The following is a 25,570-nucleotide window of genomic DNA, read 5'->3' as shown; positions in this document are numbered from 1 at the left end:
ATTGGTATGATCAACTTTAATTCCAGTGCCTGAAAAGCTTATCTATATTTAAACCTAATTCATCTTTTGAGTTACAGGCATTATTTATAGGTTGTGCAAACCTTTGATGACACTTATCTTACTGTTGCAAAATTATAGTTTTTCGAGGTGGGACTAAGTCAAGCTTTTCATAATGGTTATTATGCTGTTATTTAGAGAACAATCTTATATCCTATATTCTCTGTTTCTCTTGTTTCCCCCAAATCATTGGTTGACTGAAAAGAATTAAATGTCTGCAATTAAATCCATTTGTTATTTCAGGTTTGAAATATCTCCATTCAGCTGGCATTTTACATCGAGACATTAAGCCAGGGAATCTCCTTGTGAACAGCAACTGTGTTCTAAAGGTAGTTTTCAGTTTATTCAAATATCTGGGAAAAATTTAGAATGCCAAGTCAGTTTTAAGAACAAGGTGTTTTTGTGAAAGAGTTAAATTTATTTTCATCACTTTACCAAAAATTAAAGAACCAAGTTTTCTCTAGCAAAATTGCTAGTCATGGCCATAGTAGCCAATTTGTAGTCTTGACTCATGGTTTCTTCATGATAGTTTGCATGTTTTAGAAACACTGAAATTGGAATTATGATGTGACCAGAAAGAAGGTAGAGAAGGTGATTTCTTTTTTGATTCCATTGCTAAAGGAAGTATATCAAAAGATATACTAGAAGACCAATAAGTTATTTATATGAGTATAAATGAAGTATGAATTTTAACACCATCTGTGTTGTGGTTTGTTGTGTGTGTGTTGTTGCTTTTGTTTTTTTTTTTTTAAGATTTTATTTATTTATTAATGAGAGACACAAGAGAGGCAGAGACATAGGCAGAGGGAGAAGCAGGCTTCTCACAGGGAGCCTGATGCAGGACCCCAGGATCACGACCTGAGCCAAAGGCAGACGCTCAACCACTGAGCCACCCAGGCATCCCTGTTGTGTGTGTTGGAGGGGGGGGTTGTTTGTTTGTTTGTTTGGGGTATTTTTAGATTTTATTTATTTATTTGAGAGCGCACAAGAAGTGTCAGTGAGAAGTGGGAGATGCAGGCTCCCTGCTCCACAGGGCTCTATCCCAACCCTGGGATCATGACCTGAGATGTAAGGCAGACACTTAAGCTCCTGCGCCACCCAGGCACCCCAAGATTGTCTATATTTTTACACAGCTAACATTCTTATACCCTGTGTGACTGAGATAGCAAAGTAGAAACACTTAAAAGTGAAAATAGCCAGAAAAGCGTCAGATGTATTTGACAATATATAGTGGCCAGTCCCTCTACTGCCTTTGAAGAGGAATTACAGGATTTAATTACAAAATCTCAAAGCCATCAATTTCAATTTTTACTTTCCCTTAGTATTTCCACCCACCCACCCAAACCTCTGCTCATTGTTTTTTGTTAGAGTGGCACACAAATCACAAAATCCACATATGTGCATTTATAGATGTTTTCGTGGAACTCTTAGTGAGAGGCCCACCATATTTTCCCTATCATAGAAATTAGAGATAAGGGCTGCCCTAGGGCTTTGTCATTTCTGTGTAAGCAAATTTAAATTTCCATTTATTTTATGAGTGGCTACAGTATTACATGGTGCTTCAGTCTATTGTAAATATTCTTAACGTTCCAACTGATGTATTTGAAAAAAATCGGTGTTTATTCTGTTTTAATAAATAAAGTTTATTGATGTTTATGTTTAAATAAATAAATATTTATTTGAGAGAAAGAGAGCGCACAGTGGTGAGGGGCAGACGGAGAGAGAGAGTTCCAAGCAGACTCCATGCTGAGCACAGAGCATGACACAGAGTTCAGTCTCACAACCCTGAGATCATGTCCTGAACCGAAACCAAGAGTTGGATGCTTAACCAACTGTGCCACCCAGGCACCCCAAGAAAACTGGGTTTTAGATGTTGCCTGCTTTATAAGTTATCAAGCTGTCATTGTTACTTAGCTTGATGGCAGTTAAGCTAAATATTAAAAGCAAGTATATAAATAAGATCATTTTGTATTTTAAATGCTTTCTTTAAACTCTGGGCAAATTTTCTTTAAAAGCTGGTATGTTATACTGTGAAAAAAATTCTCCATTATAGCCTTGAAGAACTGTTCCTGATTTAACCCTAGAAAGATATTTTTTTTAAACTATCGTTCAAGGGATGCCTGGGTGGCCCAGCAGTTGAGCGTCTGCCTTCGATTCAGGGCATGATCCCCGGAGTCCCAGAATGGAGTCCCACATCAGGCTCCCTGTGTGGAACCTGCTTCTCCCTCTGCCTGTGTCTTTGCCTCTGTCTCTCGGTGTCTCATGAATAAATAAATAAAATCTTTAAAAAAAATTTTTTAAGTAAAAATAAAACTATCTTTCATATTTTCCCTGAAAACAACTAATGTTGTAGTTCACTCTCTTTCCACAGAGAAATTAATTGTTCCCAGTATCCACTAAAGTAAATACTCCTTCTATAGGTCATTGAATTCATTTCCCTGCTACCTTTCCACTTTTTAAAGAGAGCAACAACCTATCCGCATAACATTCATTTTAATTTTTAAAAAATTAAAAACCTTAGGAGTTCTTTATTCTGTTCAGACCAAATCAGCTTTATGTGCAGTTTAAGTCAGTTTCTTCTTATTTTGGTTTTTGGTTGGAGAACTTCACAAAGCATTTTATTTAGAACCCGTCATGCTTGATGCCATTATCTACTTGAAGTTTGTGTTTTCAAATTGTCTGTTATGGTATTGTAACTTATAGTTATACAAATGAGTAACTAGAGAAAAATGTCATTTATGAATAAACAATACACAGCTCAGGATAAATTGAAATTGTGTCCACTCCTTTGACTTGTCTTAGCAGCCTACTTTTAAAACCCAGAATGGAGTGCCAAGCTACAGACACTAATTCTTTCTTCTCAAATGTACAAATCCATCGAAAACAATTATGATAAAACATTTTTAAAAATTAGTATCCTTTCATATTGTGAATATATTTTGTTTCCTATTAAGCACAAAATGGTTAATTTTGTTGGATATCTCATTATCTTTTTGGTTATCTGATCATATCAGCTTCTTACTTTGGGTTTAGCTTCTCTTCCAGATAAATTGCCAAAAATGAATCCAGACAGACTGATGTTTTTAAAAACAAAGGACTTGCTTTAGAACAGAAAACATTTTCTGTCCGGTGGGTGGTTGGTTTTTGTTTGTTTGTTTTTTGTTTTTTTACTATAAACACAAGAAAGATATAGGAAAATGGATTTAAGTTCTCTGGTTTTATTTTGTATTAAAAGGTATCGTAAAATGTCAGGCCCACGGAAGAGAGTTTTAAAATACGTGTTGTTTGAACATTAGCCTTTGGGAGAATTTGCTAAGCAACTTATAGGGCTTTTTTTTTTTTTTTTTTTCTTTTTAGGATGGCTTTCAAAGATTTTTTAAGTTGTCAGACCCTTTTTTCAAATAAAATCTTATGCTAGGACTTCAATTTAGAAAACAATGTTATTTCATTATTTATAATATTGACTCATGAAGTTAATCATTGAGAGTGCTGGGGCTTAGAAAGCCATTGCTCTCCTATCTTAACCCCAGTGTTCCCACCTTTTGTTTTGATAGCCCAGTATTAAGAAAATCTTAATTCCTGAAAATAAGCAGAAGTTGCTTTTGGTTGTGCCGCTGCTGTCCACTAACAGCTCACGTTGCAACCTCAGCATACTTTTCAATTGAACAGAAATAACAAGAAAAGATTTATTCCTGTGTCTGCATATAAATTAACCAATCTTTCTCATTTACTATTGTGTTACCAGGTTCTAACATACTATGCAGAACATAAGAGGCATTCAGTTAAACATTTACACCATGAAGAAATGAATGAACCTAGTAGCATTGGTATTCTACAGTGTGCTACATTTTAACATACACATTTGTGAATAGTATTTTAAATAGAGAGGAACATGTGAAGTTTAGGATTCAGTTTGAAACCCATAGATTTAAGGAAATTTTATTATGTTTCCCATAAAGACAGTGAACATAGCTCGAGGTCTTCAATATAGGCCCCATTTTTATTTCCTTATAATACCTTTCTTGATAAGCCTTGAAAATAGTTTGGTTTATACATTAAACCTAGAAATATGCATTGAGCTGCCTTTTTGGTTTAGTTATCAATTGAAAACAGATTAAAGGTCAGAAGAATATTATTAAGATACATCATTTTGTATAAAAATAAGGAAGTTTTAGATTTTTATCCCTCTTATGCAAATAAGATCAAATTATATATTGACACAAATATACTCTACCTGTGTCATTGAAAACTTTTTGAAGTTCAGAGATATATCAAGATTTTGATTTTTTGCTTATTTTGTTTTACTTCACATTTGTAAATATATTTGTCTCTATAACAATATTTTGATAATCCTTTCTATTTAGATTTGTGATTTTGGATTGGCCAGAGTGGAGGAATTAGATGAATCCCGTCATATGACTCAGGAAGTTGTTACTCAGTATTATCGGGCTCCAGAAATCCTGATGGGCAGTCGTCATTACAGCAATGCTATTGACATCTGGTCTGTCGGATGTATCTTTGCAGAACTACTAGGACGAAGAATACTGTTTCAGGCACAAAGTCCCATTCAGCAGGTATGATTTTACTTTAGGCTCTCATAGCTTTCAATTCTGTTATAGCTTTAAAGGAAAAAACGTCTTGCACACATGTCTTGGGCTTATTCGTTGTACTGTCTAAATTGCTTTCAGCAAATTGAGGTTCATTTAAAATTCAGAAAGTTAGGAAGTTGAAGATTACAGAGAGATTCATTTTGTAACTTACGAACCTATTAGAGGGGGTGTTGACTTTATTACATGCACTGATGCATAGCAGCCGACTCTGCTGTAACAATTTGCACAGGTGTAATCTTTCATAGTTAGAGGGCCTCTGTTCTTTATGACTGAATGGGTCAGGCTTGAAAATGTATTTGATTGCTTAATGTACTTTGTGCTTTGAACATAAATTTTGAGTGTTGATTTCCTTAAATCTGAACATTTAGGAACATTTCTAACCATTATTTTTGGGCTAACATATTTAAATATAGCAGAGAACATTAGAAGCTTATTAAAATGTAGCTTTAGGAAACCATTCATGATGCTTTATCTGCCCGAAGAGCTAATTCATTACCCCACATATTTTCTTTTTCTTTTTAATAAATTAATTTTGTATTGGTGTTCAATTTACCAACATACAGAATAACACCCAGTGCTCATCCCGTCAAGTGCCCCCCTCAGTGCCCGTCACCCATTCACCCCCACCCCCGCCCTCCTCCCCTTCCACCACCCCTAGTTCGTTTCCCAGAGTTAGGAGTCTTTATGTTCTGTCTCCCTTTCTGATATTTCCCACACATTTCTTCTCCCTTCCCTTATATTCCCTTTCACTATTATAAAAATATGGAACGCTTCACGAATTTGCGTGTCATCCTTGCGCAAGGGGCCATGCTAATCTTCTCTGTATCGTTCCAATTTTAGTATATGTGCTACCGAAGCGAGCACCCCCACATATTTTCTTGGGATAATTTCTAAGTATTTATTTTCTATCCATAAATCTTAACAGTAGTGTTTGCATGAGAATAATGTAACAATGTGCTCAAGCTGCAGAATCAAATTCGTAGATTCAAATCCTAGCTCTGCCACTTACTATCTATTAATTCTTAAGCAAATTAAACCATTTTGAGGATTGTTGTGCAGATCAAATGAAATAATAAAGACAAAAATGAGGCCTGGCACTTAGTAAGCACTCAGCAAATATTAGTAACTGTGATAGTGGTGATATGCCAGGATGCTAGGGATGCAGTGGTGACGAAGACAAAGTTCCTGCCTTTGTGAAACTTTCACATAAGACAAAATAAATATGTACACAAGTAAATATAAATCCAAATAATGATAAATTCTGTGAAGAAAAATTGAACCAGGTTAGGGATAGGGAATGATGATTGAAGAGAGCAGTGTTAAAGGATTCTCTGAGAGGATGATATGTAAGGAGTGACTCAAGTGAAATGAAGGAGCGAGATACTTGGTATGTTTCAGGAAAAGGGACAACCAACATAAGTAAGCCTCTGAGGCAAGAGCAGGTGTGGCCTTTGGAGGGATGGCATGATCAAGGGGGAGATTATAAGAGACAAGATCAGAGAGAGAGAGAGAGAGAGAGCGCGCGCACACGCATGCCTGACTGTGGTGACCAGATGCAGACTTTGGATTTTATTCTGTCCAAAGTATAATGGAAAGCTGTATGAAGGTTTTGACCAAGGAAGTGTTAAGATTTGATCACATTTTAAAAGATCACCCTGACTACTGTGTATCTTTGTAAATAATTCATGTACTTGACCCAAAATGGAATTAGTTCTTTTATATCCATCTACAAAGAATTAATTGATACATTAGAAACTGTATTGCTATGATCAGCATTTGAAATTATTTCTCTGCTATACTCTATTTTTATCAAGTTTACATCTTAAAAATTTATCTTAGTGACAAAAAATTATCATATATAATTTTAATGTTGGGTACTATTTTTTTTTTAAGATTTTATTTATTCATGACAGAGAGAGAGAGAGAGAGACAGGCAGAGGGAGAAGCAGGCTCTGCAGGGAGCCCAACGTGAGACTGGATCCTGGGTCTCCAGGATCACACTCCAGGCTGAAGGCGGCGCTAAACCACTGGGCCACCGGGGCTGCCCCAGTGTTGGGTACTATTAGCAGTATCCACTTTACTATTCAGTTTCTTTAGAAAGTAGATTTTAATGGACTTACCTATAAGACCCATCATGTCTGGACACAAGAGGCTGCCATACAGAAAAGTTTAAATAAAAGTTAAGGGGTTTTTCAGGATGCCTGGATGGCTCAGTCAATTGAGTATCTGTCTTGATTTGGCTCAGGTTATGAACTCAGTTCCTGAGATCAGCCCTACATCAGTCTCCTTGCTTAGCAGGGAGTCTGCTTAAGATTCTCCCTCTCCTTCTCCCTCTGCCCCAGCCTCGCTCTCAGTCGCTCTCTCTCAAATAAACAAATCTTAAAAAAAAAAAAAAAAAAAAAGGTTAAGGGGTTGTTCAAATCCTGTATATTGAATTAAGGATCTTGAGTTGCTGCTGAAAAAAAACGTGTGTGTATGTGTGTGTGTGTGTGTGTGTATACACACATATGTATGTATATATTTTATATATATATATAAAGTATGAAACAACTGGCATAGAATTCAGATATCTTATTTTCTAGAGAAATGCATACATAAGTCTGAGCTTGCCAGTCTGATGTAGCCACTAACAGAGAATGCATATCTTTCTAAGTTGCATAGGATTCAGATATCTTATTTTCTAGAGAAATGCATACATAAGTCTGAGCTTGCCAGTCTGATGTAGCCACTGACAAAGAATGCATATCTTTCTATCATCAGTATATTTTAGGATGAGAAATCAAGGATCTAAAGTGCTAAAAGAATCTATAACTTCTAAATGGAAGTAGTTATTTCTGTAGCATTTTTTTCTGTATCTTTGAGAAATAAAAACCCTAGGAACTATAGTTCCTAGCAGACTTCATAAAAATGTTTCTCACTCATGGATCTTACCCATTTTAGACAATTTTCTGAATGTTTCCATTGGTTTTCATAAGCCAGTCATTTTCTTCTGCCTTGAGGGTAGTTGTTAGAAGTCTAAAAGTATCACCAACACACTTGCCCCAAAAAGCTTTGTATGAGATCTTCTTTGGAAAACAAGCTACTTGATCATCTCCATTATCCTGGAGGACAGGGATCCTTATCTAAACTTCATAGTTTTGATTAAGTGCAGAAAATAGTACTTTGTATCTGGCAATCCCAGTACTAGGAAAAGAAGTATTCTGTAGGTAAGAATTTTCCATCCTGGAGGAATCCAAATGACATGTTACTGCTAAATAGGTTATGAAGTTAGAGCAGTTTTCACACCACAGAAAATTGTGAAGGTGGCTTCCTACCTACCAAGACTCATGAGAAAACCATTTTCTGTCGTGCTCAGCTGACTAAATGTGGCCTTATGCAGTGTCAATATTCCTAAGGACTGCCATTTTCTATCAGTGTAAGAGATTTCTAGCACAACTAGAATGTAAATGTGTCCTGGCCCAAACATCAATTGCTTAGCTTTCGTTTCAGATGTGAATGTTCAGACTATTTACTAAGTCACAGCTGCTTGGTTTATGGATTAGCCCCTTGATGAGCCTAAATCCATCTGAAGCATGAGAATCAATTCATTAACGTTTGAAAACAACAGTCGGTAACCATGAGCAAAAGAGCAGTTCACCTCTTCAGGGATCACAGATACTGTCTAATCAAGACCCAGGCCAGGTAGATGCAGACTCCTGAGTTACTGTAGCCTTAGAATGCGCTGCTTGCCAGAGTGTATTTTATTTCTGTCATGTGGATTCCTAATAAAAACATTTTCCTGGCTTCTTTAAGTCTGCAAAGTGAAAGTAGGGGCTTCTACCAGTTCATGGTAACTCACCTTAAGGGCTTGTTTTTCCTCACACTTTTGGTCCTCATCTCCAAGAGTGGTGATGTAAGAGTGATGGAAAGTGGTTTCTATGAGCTCTTACTATCTGTGTTTCATGTTTCTTTGCAGCTGGATTTGATTACGGATCTTTTGGGCACACCATCGCTGGAAGCAATGAGGACAGCTTGTGAAGGCGCTAAGGCGCACATACTCAGGGGCCCTCATAAACAGGTAAATGAGAGGGCGGGGCTTGAAACTGGTAACCACCTGGACAGGACTTCTCTTCCAACAGAATGACTTGAGACTTTTTAAATAAAAACATTAATTACAGGTTTTATTTAGTTTTTATGTCATGGTCATAAGTAAAATGTTAGATATTTGTCAAACCAAATAAAATATCATCATTCCCAGTGCTGTGGGAGAAAGTAAATACTTCTGTAGCACAGCTGCTAAGAAATGACTCCTGGCTTTTTGTCTCCTGGTTTTTGATGTGTCTAGGAAAAGTTACTGGGGATGGAGCTTTCACTTCAGTGCCGTGTATATCAAAATGTCTTTTCTAAATACTGAGCCAACACTTGGTTTCTCAGAATATGAAGCTGTTTCTGTTGCATTCTTGCCACTAACACAGAATCAGATGTGAATGCTCATAGAAAAGAAGTATGAAGTGAGATAGCCAGATTTACACTGAACAGTATTGCTTGTAACCAGAGAAAAACAAGATGGCTTTTATCTCCACTTGTTGGTTTAGCAGCATTTTTTAGAAGCACTTTTCCTAATCTCTTTTGGACAGAACAGCTTAATGATGTGAAGAGTAAACAAGGGAAATAGTTTTCCTAAAAATGACAAACTGAAACAGAAAAGAGAAAGATTGAACAGGAAGACTCAGCAACTGATTTTCTTGGGCCCTGTCTTGTTTTTTTTTTTTTTTTTAATTAGGCATTTAGATGATCTGATTGATTTCAATGGCCAAATGACAGACCAAATTTGACACTGTTCTCAAATTACCAGCCAGACATTTAGGTGAGGCCTTGTCTTCCCCTTTTCTCTGTAATTCCAGTGTGACTCCAGAGCTTCCGTTTTCATACTGTATAGGTAAAGTGTGTTCTCTTCTAAAACCAGCCCAAACTAGAAAAATAGAGATGTACATGCTGATATTTTAAATAACCCCCTGCCAGTTACCTCCTTCTGTTGCATTTAGTTTATAAACTATGAAATAATTTGAGGCCCCAACTCTCTTAGAAGAGCACACAGTAAGTCTTAACCTAGAGGAAGGTTCTGTATTAATGGAGAGAACTCAAAAGATCTGTTATGTTCTATTTTTTGGCCATTATCAGGAATATTAAAGTAATTTATCAATACTTCATTGTAAATGTGTCCTTGTAACTAGCAAAATAACTTTCCTCTTTTACTGATCTTAGGTCAGTAAATCTTTCCTGGCTAAAGGTAGCCAGTAATGAAATGTGATTAAGATCACATACCCTGGTGCCACCCTTCCATCTCTAGAGGAATTTTAACTATTGCTAATGGTTGCCAGCTAATTAATCCTTTGTGTCAGAGCTGCTAAACTACAACCGAGAGAGCAAGGCTTCCTAAGGATTTCCTGCCTGCCTTCTAGAACAGCTCAAAAATGTAACATACTACACCAAAGGTAACTATGCTCTCCTTTGAATATTCTTGGCAGTGAGTCCTTTTCCTACTAGAAATTTTAAAAATCTATTAGTCATAAAAACCTAGAACTTTCAATTAAATAAAAAAATAGTAAGTATCATATTATTATCTAAAACAAAGGAGGGAAGAAAGGAAAATTTAAAGTCCTATATTTATTTAACTAGTTAAAAATAGGTTAAGATGTTAAACAGAATTTTTTCCTATACATTTTTACGTGAATCCGACTCTTAACAGTAATGCCTCTTTGAATTTATTTTGCTTATCGTTAAATTTAGTGATGGTCTTAAGAGAGCACCACAGTAAAAGTTAGGGGTAGACCTGGCTAGCCTTGCTATTGTAATATTTTGGTTTGAAGAGAAAGACTGGTGGAGTGGAAACAAATTAGCCAACCATTTTTCCCTCAAAGTCTAGATATAGATACAGTTTGCACAAGACTTTAAAGTCTTAACTTTAGATGCTTTTAATCAATGCTAGAAATTGTCTCCTGAGTCAGATGTTCATGGTCTTTGAACACTAAGCCCAGGTAGATTTGTATAGAGTAAGTTACATCTACCATATATAATTGAATGTAAATGAACTTAGCATAATCGTTGGTTCCGGTTTTCCCCCAGTATGGAAATTCAGGGTTTCATCTACATTTGCTAGTTGATCTTTATACAACACTTCTCTCTAGAAGTTAGCAGACCCTTGAAGCTCTTTACTTAAAGCCATGAGTCAGACTCTACTTTTCCCCTTCCCACTCTCTAAATTTGGTCCAAAGTCTAGTATATACACTATAGCTTGTGTAGTTCTGTACATCATGACTATTCTGCAAAGGGCATAGTTCTTAGCACCCCACACCAGATATATACTCTGTTTATATTTCTTTGGTCTGTAGTGATGAAGAGTACAGGCTGTGGTGGCAGTCTCAGGCTCACCACAGGGCACAGCATGTTGACGGTGTCCCAGGAGTTGTATGCTACAGTTTTCAGACAGACTGAATATGAAACCTGCCTCAACCGGTAACTCACTTTAGAATAGTATCTGACATTCTAAACACTTGATAAATATTAACAATTAAAGTTATCACCCTAAAATTTTTAGATACAGCTTGTGATGATTTTTTTTTTACTAACAATATTATGATCAAGTGGAGTTTGTCCCAGGGATTCAAAGATGTTTCACCTACAGAAAATCTACTAATATGTTTTTACATTTTAAGTGAGAAAAATCACGATTATCTCAATTGATGCAGAAAGGGCCTTAGGTAGGTTTGGTCCTTTTTATGCATTACCATGATAAAAGTTCTTTACAAAAAAACTATAGATAAATTTATAGAAAAGTACATGAACAAGGCAGAATGAGCTGTATTAACACATTACTAATTACATGAGATAAAAATGCATGCACAAGAAAAAGCCTGTAACTTTTAGAAAGGACTCTGAATTCTCAATGAAGCTGCTTAGACTATTGGAGGTCCTTGCAGGGCAAGTTATACTTTATGGTACTTATTCTAAATTACTTGATATAGGAGTTAGATGAACTATATTTAAACTCATGAGGAATACTTCTAAAATTTCAATAAAAGTTTTTGAGTTTGGACTATAAAAAAGAAAAACAAGCCTTTTTCAAGTAGTTCCCACTTAAGTAGCTACTCAAAGTTAGATGGAAATAACCATTCTTTACTACTAACAATAATTAGAAGTTTGCTATACACTAGCCACTGTCCCAACCACTTCTTACGCATTAGTTCATTAAATCCTCATAGCACTATAATGTACCGTTTGTTCCTTTTTACAAACAGGAAATGAAGGATTACAGCACACTGCCTGACAATACACCTTCACAGCAGATTTTTTTTTATTAGTTTCATTTGTATATATGCAAGTAATATGCAAGTACATGTAAAATAAAAATTTTAACAGTTTGTCATCCTTCACTACCCCAGGCTATCCCTGTCACCTCTGGATTAATTTGAGAGTAACTTCCCAGACATGTTTTTCTAAGCATTTATTTATACATATTTGTACAAACAGAAATATGTACTATTATTTGTTGGGACTTCTTAAAAAATATAACCATACATATACAAAAGGAGAATCAAATTAGCTATTATATAGTTATTATATATATTATTATTATATAGTCACAGATTACTGTCTCAAATTAATTTTCTTATGTGGTTGGTTAATATACTTCCATACACTCTATCAGTCAGGACTCTTCAGTGAAGTTCAATTAAAACTGGCTTAAGCAAAAAAGGGAACTTACTGGCTCATGGAACTTTTTATATGAAGTTGTTGGTCTACAGCTAACGCAGGCCTAGCTAGATTCAAGTAGTCAAGTGATGTTCTGAGCCAGGAATCTGACTTTCTCTGTTCTGTTTTCCTGTGTGTTCACAGGATTCATTTTCAGACAGGCTTTCTTTTCCCCTGTGTGTTTGTAAAAATGGAACCAGCAGTCCAGGCCTACATTCTACTAGCATATCAGTCCTTCAGGAAAGAGCTTTCTCAAACAGATCTAGAGAAAATATGTGGAAGGTCTCTGATTCAGTTATAAATATGTTTGGTTATGAGCAATAAAAAATCTTGCTTCCAGTGGTTTAAAGAAATAGGGGTTCATTTTTTTTCTCATATCAAGAAAGTCCAGAGGTAAGCAGCCTGAAGCTGGTACAGCAGCTCAATTATGTCATCAAGGACCTAATTTTTTTTCTTTCTTTCTGCTCTGCCATATGTAGAATATTGATTTCATACCCCCTTGCTTATTTCCTCCTGGCTACAAAATAGCTATAGCTTGGAATCCTATTCACATTCAAAGCAAGAAAACAGAGGAAAGAAAGAACACTAGTGGTGTCTGTCCCTTTTATCAGGAAAGGCTATTTTCCCAGAAGCCTGCCTAGCAAATTTCTGCTTATATGTCCTTGTCTAGAACTGTGTAATATGTAACCTCCCAGATGTAAGACAAGCTTTAAAAAAATGAGTGTTTTCTAACCTCTATGATAAAGGTGGGTATAGGAGAAGAGGATGGGGGGGTATGTGTTGGATTAGCCAGCCCATTGGCTCTCCCCTGTTTAAGAACATGTGTCTTTCCCAGAGCCAGTCAAGGTGTTCAGGGGAATATTTCATTCGATTGGCCAGGCCTGGGTCAGGTGCCCATTCTTGGAGTTAGATTGCAATCAGGCTTGGCTTGATTTATGAGTAAAAAGGGAGTGGTTCCCCAAAAGTCAAGGAATGCTCAGTAGACAAAAACACTGTTCGGTATTTTTTATTTGTTGTTTCTTTTCTACAACTCAGAATCTTGGATGAATGCAATCTTAGCTGCCATGGCCCAAGTATCTTTTAAAGTAGATACTTGTTGGGGCACCTAGGTGGCTCAGTTGGTAGAGCTGCTGACTCTTGATTTCAGCTCAGGGTCGTGGGATTGAGCCCTATGTCAGGCTCTGTGCTCAACTCAGAGTCTGCTTGAGATTCTCTCTCTCCCTCTCCCCTTGCTTGTTCTCTTTCTAAAATAAATAAAATCTTTAAAAGAAAAAAAAAAAGTAGATACTTGTTGGGGCACTGACCTGTTGGTAAGATTGAAAAGTCTATTGTCAGCCCTTAGTCTTTTGTTCGTCTAAAGTTTAGATTTTCCTTTTTTCTCAGATTGTTCCTGACCAGTCATGACAGAAATACATGTAATATGTTCACTAGAGTGAAAATAGTTCTATCTCCTGACAGGAACCATGTCTTACATTTAATAGATTATGTTAGAGTTCATTCAGTTCAAACCAATTATTTTTCAGGTCGGGATTTCTTTTATATAACCCCGGAGTGCTCACTATACAGTGCACTGTGCATTGTGCATTCTTAACTAATGTTGCTGACTGATGATCACAGCTTCTTTGCCACTAGCTGAAAATTTACAGGACAGGACTTAAAGAGCTGAGCCAGCCAAGCCAACTCTATTGTGGTGACGAGCACTCTGCACTTGGCTTCTGATGACTGTGACATAATCAGTTAGGACCCCTCACCTTTCATGTGTCCAGAAGCTCATCCTTGCTTCATTTCACTAATAGTCATTAGTCATTAATGGAGTACTCTTTAACCCTTCCTGTCCTCGTGATTAAACACTGGCACCCACTCACTCCTAAGTGGCTTATAAACTTGCAGAACAAACAGAAAATGGACTGGTGTGTCTTAAAGGGGAAAAAGTAATGTGTATGGGAATGCCTGGGTGTCTCAGCAGTTGAGCATCTGCCTTCGGCTCATGGCATGATCCTGGGATCCCAGAATCGAGTCCCACCTAGGGCTCCCTACATGGAGCCTGCTTCTCCTGCCTGTGTCTCTGCCTCTGTGTGTGTGTGTGTGTGTGTCTCATGAATAAATAAATAAAATCTTAAAAAAAAAAAAAAAGTAATGTGTGTGAATGTTGGGGGAAATGACAAAAACTTTCTCCCAAATGAAATATTTAGGGCATATTTCTAAGCATTCTGGTTTTTTTTTTTTTTTTATTCAAATTGATTCTGTTGTACTCCATGAAAAATATAAACTTCTTGTCTAGTTCTAATACCCTGTGCCCAACTGGTTTCAACCATAATGGCTGGTGAATTCAAGGGGAAGAAAATCCAGCATCTCTAGTATTGCATCTTTCCTGTGGAGCCTGTGCTAGGAACTAAATTATTAGCTCCTTCTGGAGAGGTATTGGCATAACTGACTGACTTCTTTTTCTCTGACCCCTTTCTTAACATGCATATAAACACAGAAAAGGAGAAAACACATAAGATAGCTGCTCCAGGCTGTGGTGAAACTTGGCCTTAATTTTAATGTGTTTCTTAGGGTATAATTCTACAAAGAAATATGAGATGGGAGAGGGTATAAAATTTCAGGTTGCATTAACATTCAGTCATTTGATTTTCACAAGCTCCTCATGTATCCAGTCATCCTCAAGTCTCAACAAAATTTGCCTTCTAATTTGTTCTCTATTCTCCATCCTCTAAGACTGTTTGTTCATATGTTTTCCTTGCCCATCTGAGACCTGATATTCATCTTTATTGCTCCAACACCTAGCCCAAACCCTGGCATTTGGTGGATGATAGATGATTAGCAATGCTTTGGATCAGTAGGCTGCTCTGTGCCAGTACAGTCTAATAAATGAAGTTTAAGCTGAAGTTCTAGTGACTTACCTGAGTCTAACGTTGGCAAAGTTAGAATTGGAACCCACCTGTTCTAGTACTTATCCCAGTATTCCTGTCCCTAAGCTATAACACACCTCCACCAGAAAAATAGGATTAAAGGTTGAATTCACTTAGAAAATGGAAAGGAGGGGTGCCTGGCTGGCTCAGTCAATGGACCATGCAACTCTTGACCTAGGTTTGTGGGTTTGAGCCCCACGTTGATGTAGAGATTACTAAAAAATAAAATCTTAATTTAAAAAAAAAAGTCAAAAGGGAAGAATTGCTTATGGTGAGATATTTTAGTCAGTAAGAATAGGCTGGAATTTGGCTGCCAACCTGCATAAGCCATTGAAAAAGACCAGCTATTTGCAGTCAAACCAAGAATCAGAATCTTTCAAAACTATAAATTACTTCATTTTACACAGTAAATAAATTCTTATAGAAAATATGTAAATTAAAAAAAAGAAAATATGTAAATTAAGTTGTAAATTAAAACCTCTTGCCTTCACTCTCCACACGTCACTCCTTATCTTGACTAATATAGATCATTTCGAGGCTACCATAGACTTAAGTATTTTTAACAAGAAATACTTCTCTATCTGCAAACAAATATTTGAGTGCCAATTATAAATGGGTTCTGTGCACATAATGCTTTTTATCTGTTATAATCCTATCTAGTTTCATATAATTTTAGAACTAAAGTAAATTTCAAAGATCATTTAGTTCAACCACCTTGTTCTGTGCTAAAGGATATTAGGATTCCGACGTGTTTATTTATCTAATTAGTGAATTAGAACCCTCATCTCATGGCATCTCTGTCCTTGATCCTGCAGAAAACTTCTGTGAGGTGAATAATTATCTCCTGATGACTTTGAGATGGCTTGCTGCTATTCTTATTGGATTTTATTATGTGGCTTTGTTGAAAGTAGGCAGACATGTAAGACATAGTTTACATGCTTCCTTTGCACAGTTTACATGCTTAACTTTGCATGTGGCTGTGGCTTTATATATTTTTGCCTCCCATGTCCAGGCATGTTTAGTTTCCCTTCTTGCCAGAGCATTTATGGTTTAAGGCTAACAGGAGTACCATATTTACAGGATTAGTTTTCATTTTTTGTAGGCTCCTTTGTGTGCTAACCTACAATAGGTAATCCTGCAATATAAAATATGCCATTGGAAGTCAGTGACAGTTGTTGCTTCTGAAGATTGGTTAATGAGGGGAATACTCATTCCTTTTGAGGTTAGACATATGTGCACATGTTTTTTGAGCTGGGTACTTACCTTGTAATAAATTGGCTGTATTCCATATCTTCACAGAAACTCACATATTTTAATCCTTTATTTTTTTACAGCCATCTCTTCCTGTACTTTATACCCTGTCTAGCCAGGCTACACATGAAGCTGTTCATCTCCTTTGCAGGATGTTGGTCTTTGATCCAGTAAGTAGTATTTATTTTTATTTTTTTTAATGAATTAAAAATACATGTGTTCTAAGAAAAACATCCTGGCTTTAAATAAATGAGCAATATAAAGAACACTTTTCAAAGATAAACTTCAATCCCCAGTTTCATATGTATCATCGTGCTCACTTGCTCACTCATTGCACAGAAGTTTGATTTCTAACACATAGATATGTAGGTGAAGAGAGATAGGGAACTGTACCATCCTTATTTATCTCAGGATTTGAAAAAGGAGTTTGACACCAAGGTAAATCAGGAGAAAAGAATTTTAACATTCTTGGAGGGATCCCTGGGTAGCGCAGCGGTTTGGCGCCTGCCTTTGGCCCAGGGCGCGATCCTGGGGACCCGGGATCAAATCCCACGTCAGGCTCCCGGTGCATGGAGCCTGCTTCTCCCTCTGCCTGTGTCTCTGCCTCTCTCTCTTTCTCTCTGTATGTCTATCATAAATAAATAAAAAATTTAAAAAAAAAAAAAAACCATTCTTGGAAAAGAATCTGTCCATTATATTGTATAAGAAGCTGTTTTTACTCTTTTGGTGATTGAGATAGTAGCTTTATCAAATGCCATTTCTATTTTTTTTTTATTTTTTATTTTTTTAAATTTTTATTCATTCATGATAGTCACACACACACAGAGAGAGAGAGAGAGAGAGAGGCAGAGACACAGGCAGAGGGAGAAGCAGGCTCCACGCACCGGGAGCCCGACGTGGGACTCGATCCCGGGTCTCCAGGATCGCGCCCTGGGCCAAAGGCAGGCGCCAAACCGCTGCGCCACCCAGGGATCCCTCAAATGCCATTTCTAGACTTGACTCTTCTGGGACAAAGTTCAGGTCTTCATTTATCTACTTATCCAAAGAATATTTATTATTCATCTCTGTGCTGGTAACTATTACCAAAGAAGACTCAAAAATGACAACATTTAGAAAAGAACATCTTACTTGCCAAGAGTATAAGGAAGTCCTCAAGGACAAAACACAATAGGTACTTAAAGGGGGAAAAAAACCCACAAAAGTACCATTTGTGATGTTTACATTGGTATGTTCATAATGAGAAAACAGCTACATCTCAAGGGACAGAGTGAATTTTTTGTTCATTTGGTGTTTACTTTTTGGCTTCCATTTGTTTATTTTGGTATGTGAGGTGCCTCATGATATAGGAAACAAAGCAGAGTGGCACTTCTCGTTTCCACACTCCCTCCTTGTGGTCAAGTTCCTATCATTAAGGATAGTTTCCACCATATAACCTGTTCAGTGAGCTAGGGACTTAGGTCGTTAGTTTGATTTTTTTGTTTTATTTGGCAAGTTTATCTACATAGCTAAACTATATATACAACAGGAGATGTTAATACATAATGACCTTTTACATATGTTTTATATATCTTTTGTGGTTAACAAAACTAGAACCACATGAACTTCAGTCTTCCAAGGTCATTTCTGTCTACCTCTAGAGGATGTTATAAAGGCCCTGAGGTTAAATTTTACTTTTATGTGTTAGAAATATGTTACACTCTTTATTCTGTTTAGATTAGGAACCAAGAACCATATGATTCACCTGTACCAGGTTTTACTTCCAATACTTGAAGCTGTAAAGTGTCCTATTTCTCTGAGATCACATGATTATTAATGATCCTGACCTGACAGGAGCTCATAATCTTTACAACCCTAAGACTGGAATTTTGTAAGCCATATGGTGGATACCAAGCATGTTTTCCTGAGACGCCTTTTAGACATCAGTTCTATACATGAAATGTAGTCCTTTTTCCTAAAGAGTGAGGTTGTCACACCTAATTAAAATGAAACTTTTAGTATGCTTATAGTTATACATTAGATTAATCTCTAAGAAGGAGATAAGATTTATCTGGTAAAAAAGGATAGATTCTTATTGGACCTATGTAAATAACTACATGGTCATTTAAGAATTTTTTAAAAAGAATTTGTTAAGCCACCCCATGTAATATTTACCTATTTTTATCATTGTCTTATAGAACAAAGCCAATTGATATATATTATTTGTTTACAGAATCATTTTTAAATGGGCCTGATGCTTTATTATGACTGATATAAGGATTCTTTCCAATTCGGAGGGATTTTGAGATCTATTTCAGTTAGAAATAGATACCATTTTTAAAGAATGTTTCATTCTGACTTTAATCTATTAAATTGAGGGCTAGCAAGAAGAAAGAAATGAGGTTTTTAAAAAGTATCCATTAAAAATAGAACATTAACCATAATTAAATCAGTTTATTTAGTCCAGTTAGTCTGAGATAATTATCTAAGTACTTTTTTTATCTTAGGTTAAACAGTCTACTGCCACGTGTCTGCTCCTAGACTGACACATTCCTAAAAATCCTGACTCAGTTACTTGATGTAGTCTAGGTGATAGCTGTCTGTGGTGATAATATCAGCTATACCCATATGTTTATATCCTGAATTCAGTAGTCAGAAGTATCTGGTGTTAACAGTCCCCTACTGGGGTTCTTGTGATGTTTCTCATGGAAAACTTAATTCCTTAGCTTGAAGTAGAAGCCTTTAGGCAAATGTAAGGAGAAGACAGAAACCACTAGAGGATAAGGTTAAAGGTCTCTGTCTCTTTATTACAATAATATCAACAGTATTGGAAAGGATGGGGTGTAGTAAATAGTCTATAAAGATGTAATTAACTATTAACTCAAATAGTGAAGGCATTAAACAAACCTCCAGAGACATTAATTTATCTAAATGCAATAAACAGTTACAAGCAATATTTTTAAAAAATAATTATTATTCGGAATTTAGATAAAATTATTCACTTTTTTCTCTTGCCAGACACATAACTGTTACCTTGCATACCCATCTTCCTATTATCACATACTCTTCTACACTCTTTACAAAAATACATATTACGTTGACCCAAAGAAATTTGCACAGCTTTTTTAACCCCTTTCTTTTTTTTTTTTTTTTAAGATTTTATTTATTTATTCATGAGGGACACAGAGAGAGAGAGACACAGACACAGAGAGAAGCAGGCTCCATGCAGGGAGCCCGACATGGGACTCGATCCTGGGTCTCCAGGATCACAACCTGGGCCGAAGGCAGCACTAAACCGCTGAGCCACCCGGGCTGCCCCTTTTTTAACTCTTTATTGATGGCTCCTCTATAATGTATTAATGAAGAGCCTTTGTATATTAAAATTAAATTGTTCATATATTCAAACATGGTTTATTAACTCAAATTAATTATTACTAAGGTCTTAATGTTAACTAAGAATCGGATTAAAATTTAAGTTGGCAAATTAAGTCCTTATGATTTGTAGCATTCTAAAAACTAATTTCTTTTTAGCACATTACCTATTATCATTCATCTAATGTAGTTGAACACATAATTTTGCAATTCTGTAATCTTATACAAAGGGATATTAGTTTATCTGGCCAGCAAAATCAGTAGGGAAAAAAATCAAATTCAAGACGATAAGGCTTTTTGTGAGAAAACAAACCCAAAACTTCTAGAATGCTGTAGTGGCATTACTTGTACGTGGCAGTAAGATCAGGAAGAAAACAGAGATATTTATAATTTTATGACTATTGGCTTGGACTGATTTGTTCAAAGAGTCACCTTGCATAGAAATATCACATGACCTTTTTATCTTATACAATTATATACCAGATATTAAAAGTTTTAAGTTAAGAGAAACATTTTGCTTCTTACTCTATAACTTACTAACCAAGAGTACCTTTTTAATTTACAGTTTAAAGCTTTAATCTTATCTTTGAGTTATAGCTTTTTTTTTTAAAGGTTTTATTTATTTATTTACTTACTTACTTACTTACTTATTTGAGAGAGAAAAAGAGAGCAGAGAGGAGCAGAGGAAGAAGGACAAGCAGGCTCCATGATGAGCGTAGAGCCTGAAGCAAGGCTTGATCCCACAACCCTGAGATCATGACCTGAGCCTAAATCAAGTCAGAAGCTTAACTGACTGAGCCACCCAGGCGCCCCTTTGATTTATAACTTTAGCAAGAAAAAAATTTTCAGTAGCCCACCTATTTAATAAATAAGGAGAATAATGTTTTAAAAATCTCTTCATTTCTTCATATGTGTCTTTAATATGTTGAGATTGGTTCTAAAAGCCAGTTGGAATAGGAGTTTGCCACATTTACTTTTTAAGAGATCTCAGGGATCCCTGGGTGGCGCAGCGGTTTGGTGCCTGCCTTTGGCCCAGGGTGCGATCCTGGAGACCCTGGATTGAATCCCACATAGGGCTCCCAGTGCATGGAGCCTGCTTCTCCCTCTGCCTATGTCTCTGCCTCTCTCTCTCTCTGTGACTATCATAAATTTAAAAAAAATTTTTTTTAAATAAATAAAATTAAGAGATCTCATAACATGATATATTAACTCCCCTCAGAAATATACAAAGTACATCAATGTGTTTGCTTAGAAATATTTTTTATTGGGATGCCTGGATGGCTTAGTGGTTGAGCATCTGCCTTTGGCTCAGGTCATGATCCCAGGGTCCTGGGGTCAAGTCCCACATCAGGGTCCCACAAGGAGCCTACTTCTCCTCTGCCTGTCTTTCTGTATATCTCATAAATAAATAAATAAATAAATAAATAAATAAATAAATAAATAAATATTTTAAAAAAGAAATAGGGGGTCCCTGGGTGGCTGTGGTTTGGCGCCTGTCTTCAGCTCCAGGGCGTGATCCTGGAGACCTGGGATCGAGTCCCACATTGGGCTCCCTGCATGGAGCCTGCTTCTCCTCTGTCTGTCTCTGCCTCTCTCTCTCCGTGTCTCTCATGAATAAATAAATAAAATATTTTTAAAAATATATTTTTATTTGTAAAAAGGGAAGTTTTATCAACTCTTCAAAACTAAAAGAGCCAACTCTGATAACAAAATCTAGGGTAGAAATAAGCATCCACTTCTATTATAAATGTTGATAAGTTAAGGTATATATACAATAGGTAATTAAGAATATATATGATATGGGATGCCTGGGTAGGTTAGTCAGTTGACCATCTGACTCTTGGTTTCAGCTCAGGTCATAATCTCAGGGTCTTAGGATCTAGCCCCCGTCAGGCTCCCTGCTCAGGTGGAGAGTCTGCTTGTCTCCTGCTCTCTCTGCCCTTCCCCTCACTCACATGTGCACATTCTCTCTCTCTCTCTCTCTCTCTCTCTCTCAAATCAATCAATCATTTGGGGGGGGGGGCAGTATAGGACATAATTAAGCACCACTAGATTCTTCCAAAGAACATTATTGAAAATCGAATAATTTTGTGATATCTTTCTCAATTTAGTAAGGCAGTCTTTCTTTTAAGTGTTCATACCCTTTACAAAATGACAGTCTCCTTTCTTTACCCTTGTTTCAGAAGTTCTAAAGAGACGTTAATTTGTTTAGAGAAATGAAAGTTGATCATTGCATGGTAGGGATTTGATTTACTTTTTGTTCAAAGGTTTCCCTTAGGTAAGACACTTTAGAGGACCCCATGTTGGTGCACACAGAACATACAAACACAGAGCATCCTATCAGTAGTTGGGATAATACCAAAATCTTTTCAACCCTGTATTCTGAAATTTCAGGATATATCAGAATCCACAGACAAAAAAATTAACAGGGAATCCAGATTCCAGCTGCTCATGGCAACTGAGAGAGAGACCCAATTTCTGACATCTGCCACCTGACAGAAATGACTTAATGGTCAGATGATAAAATTAAAACTCAGATTTAACCACTGCTGCCACCAAGTGTGTTCACGATTGACCATGCTCAATCAGAAACAGAAATAGACTTGGCCAGGAACCAGTTGTAGTGTGCAAAAGCCAAGGAACTCAGTCCCTCACATGAGACTGGCCAGAGGCACTGAGGCCTTCAAGGGACCCAGTCCCAGGAAAAGGGTACTGTCAGCCAGCTTGTTTCTTTTGGTTCTGGTAATAGATCTTGATCCCAGTGGAACCTCCGGGAATAGCTGGACCCATTTAGAAAAAAAAGAAGAAACTTACTTGCTGAGAGTACCAGCAAGTCAGGCTTCAGAAGGGCTGGATCACCAGATATACCATATGAAAGGTAGTGAAAGACACAAAATCAAGGTTGTCAACTTTACATTCTTCTGTTTGTGGTAGATAAACAGCAACTGTCTTTTGTGATTATCATATCCTGAAAAGTTATGACTTGCCTTTTAACATCAGCATAAAAATCAGAGATATAAGTGTTTTTAGGGAAATCAGGTTCACGGAAAATATTTAACATTTTGTTATTTGGGGTGCCAGAACCAGTCAGGATGACCCAGTTAGTTTTGATTTGAGTACCAAATGGTTTTCTTGGTTTTTGTGTTATGTGAAGTGCTTGATTATACTCAAAATGAGGTAGAGTGTTCATTTTTCTCTGACTCTGTACTAAGTCCATCCTTAAATACTTTAAAATGTACCTACATGTCCACAGAGCTAAAAAAGAGGAATTTTTCTTAATGGAGAAATGAGTTTATGATTTATGTAAATCTGAAACTTCATTAAGTATTCTGATCTAAAGTGCTAGAAAACCACAGGCCACTGGTATTCAGATGGTGCTAGCCACCACAACATGGCATTCAGACCTTGTCTGCTGCCCAACCCTAGCACTTTCCCCATAGGCTTTTGCCCTAAGTTCATTTGGCATTCTAAGAGAATAAAAGTTTCAGGCAGCTTTGTAAAATTGCCACTGTGATCACATCTCTACCAAATGCTGAAACATATTTAGAAAATATAACTGTTATTTAAAATGTAAACTTATCCCCTTCGAAGCATTGCATATTTAAATGTCATGGTATTTGCCACTTTTGACCATGCATCTAACTATTTCAAGGTAGGAACTCTAGGATCTTAGCAGAGTGCTTTCTGGTGGTATATGGTGGTTGGTTGTCCTGAGTTATATACTCCCTGCTGCTATGTCACCTGCCTATACATTCGCTCATTCCTCTTTATACAAGATGTATTATAAATTAAGGATAAGCTATGAAGAGCAGTTACTGTGTCTTATGAAAGATCCTGTGTGGACAGTCGTGTTTATCTGTAGTGTTGATGTCCTGGTCTCCAAATTTGATTTCAGTCCAAAAGAATATCCGCTAAGGATGCCTTAGCCCACCCCTACCTAGATGAAGGGCGACTACGATATCACACGTGTATGTGTAAATGTTGCTTTTCCACCTCTACTGGAAGAGTTTATACCAGTGACTTTGAGCCCATCACCAATCCCAAATTTGATGACACTTTTGAGAAGAACCTCAGTTCTGTTCGACAGGTTAAAGGTGAGTATCTTTTTTGGCCCTTGGCCAGGCAGAATGAATAATAACATTTTCCATTATGTGGCCATGAAAAGCTGAGTCTGGATGGTGACCAAAGTTCCTCCATACGTTTATTTTACAACCTTGTGTATAGCTGTTTGTCCAGGGCATATATGCCAAGAAAGCTATGTGTGTTATAAAAACACTGATTTCATATTACATTCAGTGGTAGGTCAGGCAGAGGAGCTTTCCAAACTGACTTACTTAGTAAGTGTGACTCAAAGTAGATAATATGTATTCACTCAGTGTGATTTCACTGAAACATATTGGACTGTCTTATATAACATGCAAATTTTAAAAAGAATAAACATCCAGTGAGGGAATCATTCTTTGAATGATCACAAGAGAGGGGAATTTCTGATAGTCTACTCATAAAATTTCCTGACATGATCTCCTATTGGGGTAGGTTAAGGACATCCAAAATTCTGAATGATTTTAGACATTTTAGAAGAGAGTAGTCCCCAAGATAAACAGCCTAGAATTGTGTACCTATACACGAGCTGTGGTTTTTTTAAGTGATTTTCGAAAGGGTAATAATTACCAACAATTTAGAAGATTCATTCATAATGCCAACCCTGTGGAATCATTCAAGTTTATAGACCATTTTACTCCTCCCACAGATGGGGTTTCAAACCCATATAACACCACTTGGTCGATGGGGTGAAATGGGGAGGTTGCCTCTGTTTAGCAGGCACTGTCATTTTGATTTCAGGAAAGTTCCACTGGATCCTGCCTGATACATGATCTGTACGTTTGATCTTAACTAAACCAGTGGGAAATGCTGTTCAGAATGCTGGCCAGTTAGCCAAGAATCCACTGCTCCCATGCCTGCAGATTGTCAAGAATTATATGATGTTTGTTTTCTCCACAGAGATTATTCACCAATTCATTTTGGAACAGCAGAAAGGAAACAGAGTGCCTCTCTGCATCAACCCGCAGTCTGCTGCTTTTAAGAGCTTTATTAGGTAACTATATGTATATAATTCTTACTTTGTTATTGAAAGGGTGCCATTGTGATTTGGTTGTTCAGCATATTTGTTTTTATTTAGATTAGATAATACAGATAAAAAGATAAATATAGATAAAACTTCTTTTACAAGTTTTGGTTTTAGTCAAAAGCAAATTAAAAATGTACGCATTCATTTTTACACTGATGCCAATTTAGTGGTTGATTTGGGGTGGTGCTTTGGCAGTTGTGTTCACAGATGATCACCGTACGGCAGCATGGCAGCCACTGCCCTCAAGTTAAACATGGTCCTCTTGGTTCCTACTACCATCCCCACCACCTTAATAATAACTACAAGCAAGATTATTTTATAGGTATAGTGCTGGTGTGTCCTATCTAGAGTTTTCATAGCTGCTTTGGAACCCAGCAAGCCTCATTTGCTTGTGTCTCTCTCTGTCCTTTCCTTCTCAATGTCTTTTTCCCTAATTCCTTGCATCAATTAAAGCCCAGTAAGGAGAAAGAAACCACACCCATGAATGTGAAGAGGGAAAAGTTTTTTTTTAAGATTTTATTTATTTATGCATG

The 25,570-nt window shown here is 36.7% G+C and overlaps 1 protein-coding gene and 1 non-coding gene across 2 annotated transcripts in view; one reads left to right on the top strand and one right to left on the bottom strand.

Moving 5' to 3' along the window:
* NLK (nemo like kinase) overlaps positions 1-25,570 on the top strand; it is a 158,798-nt gene that overhangs the window by 129,792 nt on the left and 3,436 nt on the right. The window contains exons 5-10 of the mRNA XM_077852056.1: positions 301-386; positions 4,422-4,631; positions 8,623-8,724; positions 16,645-16,731; positions 23,805-24,003; positions 24,911-25,004. Coding sequence (XP_077708182.1) covers positions 301-386; positions 4,422-4,631; positions 8,623-8,724; positions 16,645-16,731; positions 23,805-24,003; positions 24,911-25,004 — 778 coding nt within the window. The remainder of the gene's footprint in view (positions 1-300; positions 387-4,421; positions 4,632-8,622; positions 8,725-16,644; positions 16,732-23,804; positions 24,004-24,910; positions 25,005-25,570) is intronic.
* Positions 5,424-5,531, bottom strand: LOC144287264 (U6 spliceosomal RNA). Its single transcript, XR_013355108.1, has one exon. It is a non-coding gene; the product is annotated as a U6 spliceosomal RNA (small nuclear RNA).

Source organism: Canis aureus, chromosome 16, assembly GCF_053574225.1.
Source record: "Canis aureus isolate CA01 chromosome 16, VMU_Caureus_v.1.0, whole genome shotgun sequence".
In the NCBI taxonomy this organism is placed as follows: Eukaryota; Metazoa; Chordata; class Mammalia; order Carnivora; family Canidae; genus Canis; species Canis aureus.
This window is presented reverse-complemented; position numbering and strand designations above follow the sequence as displayed.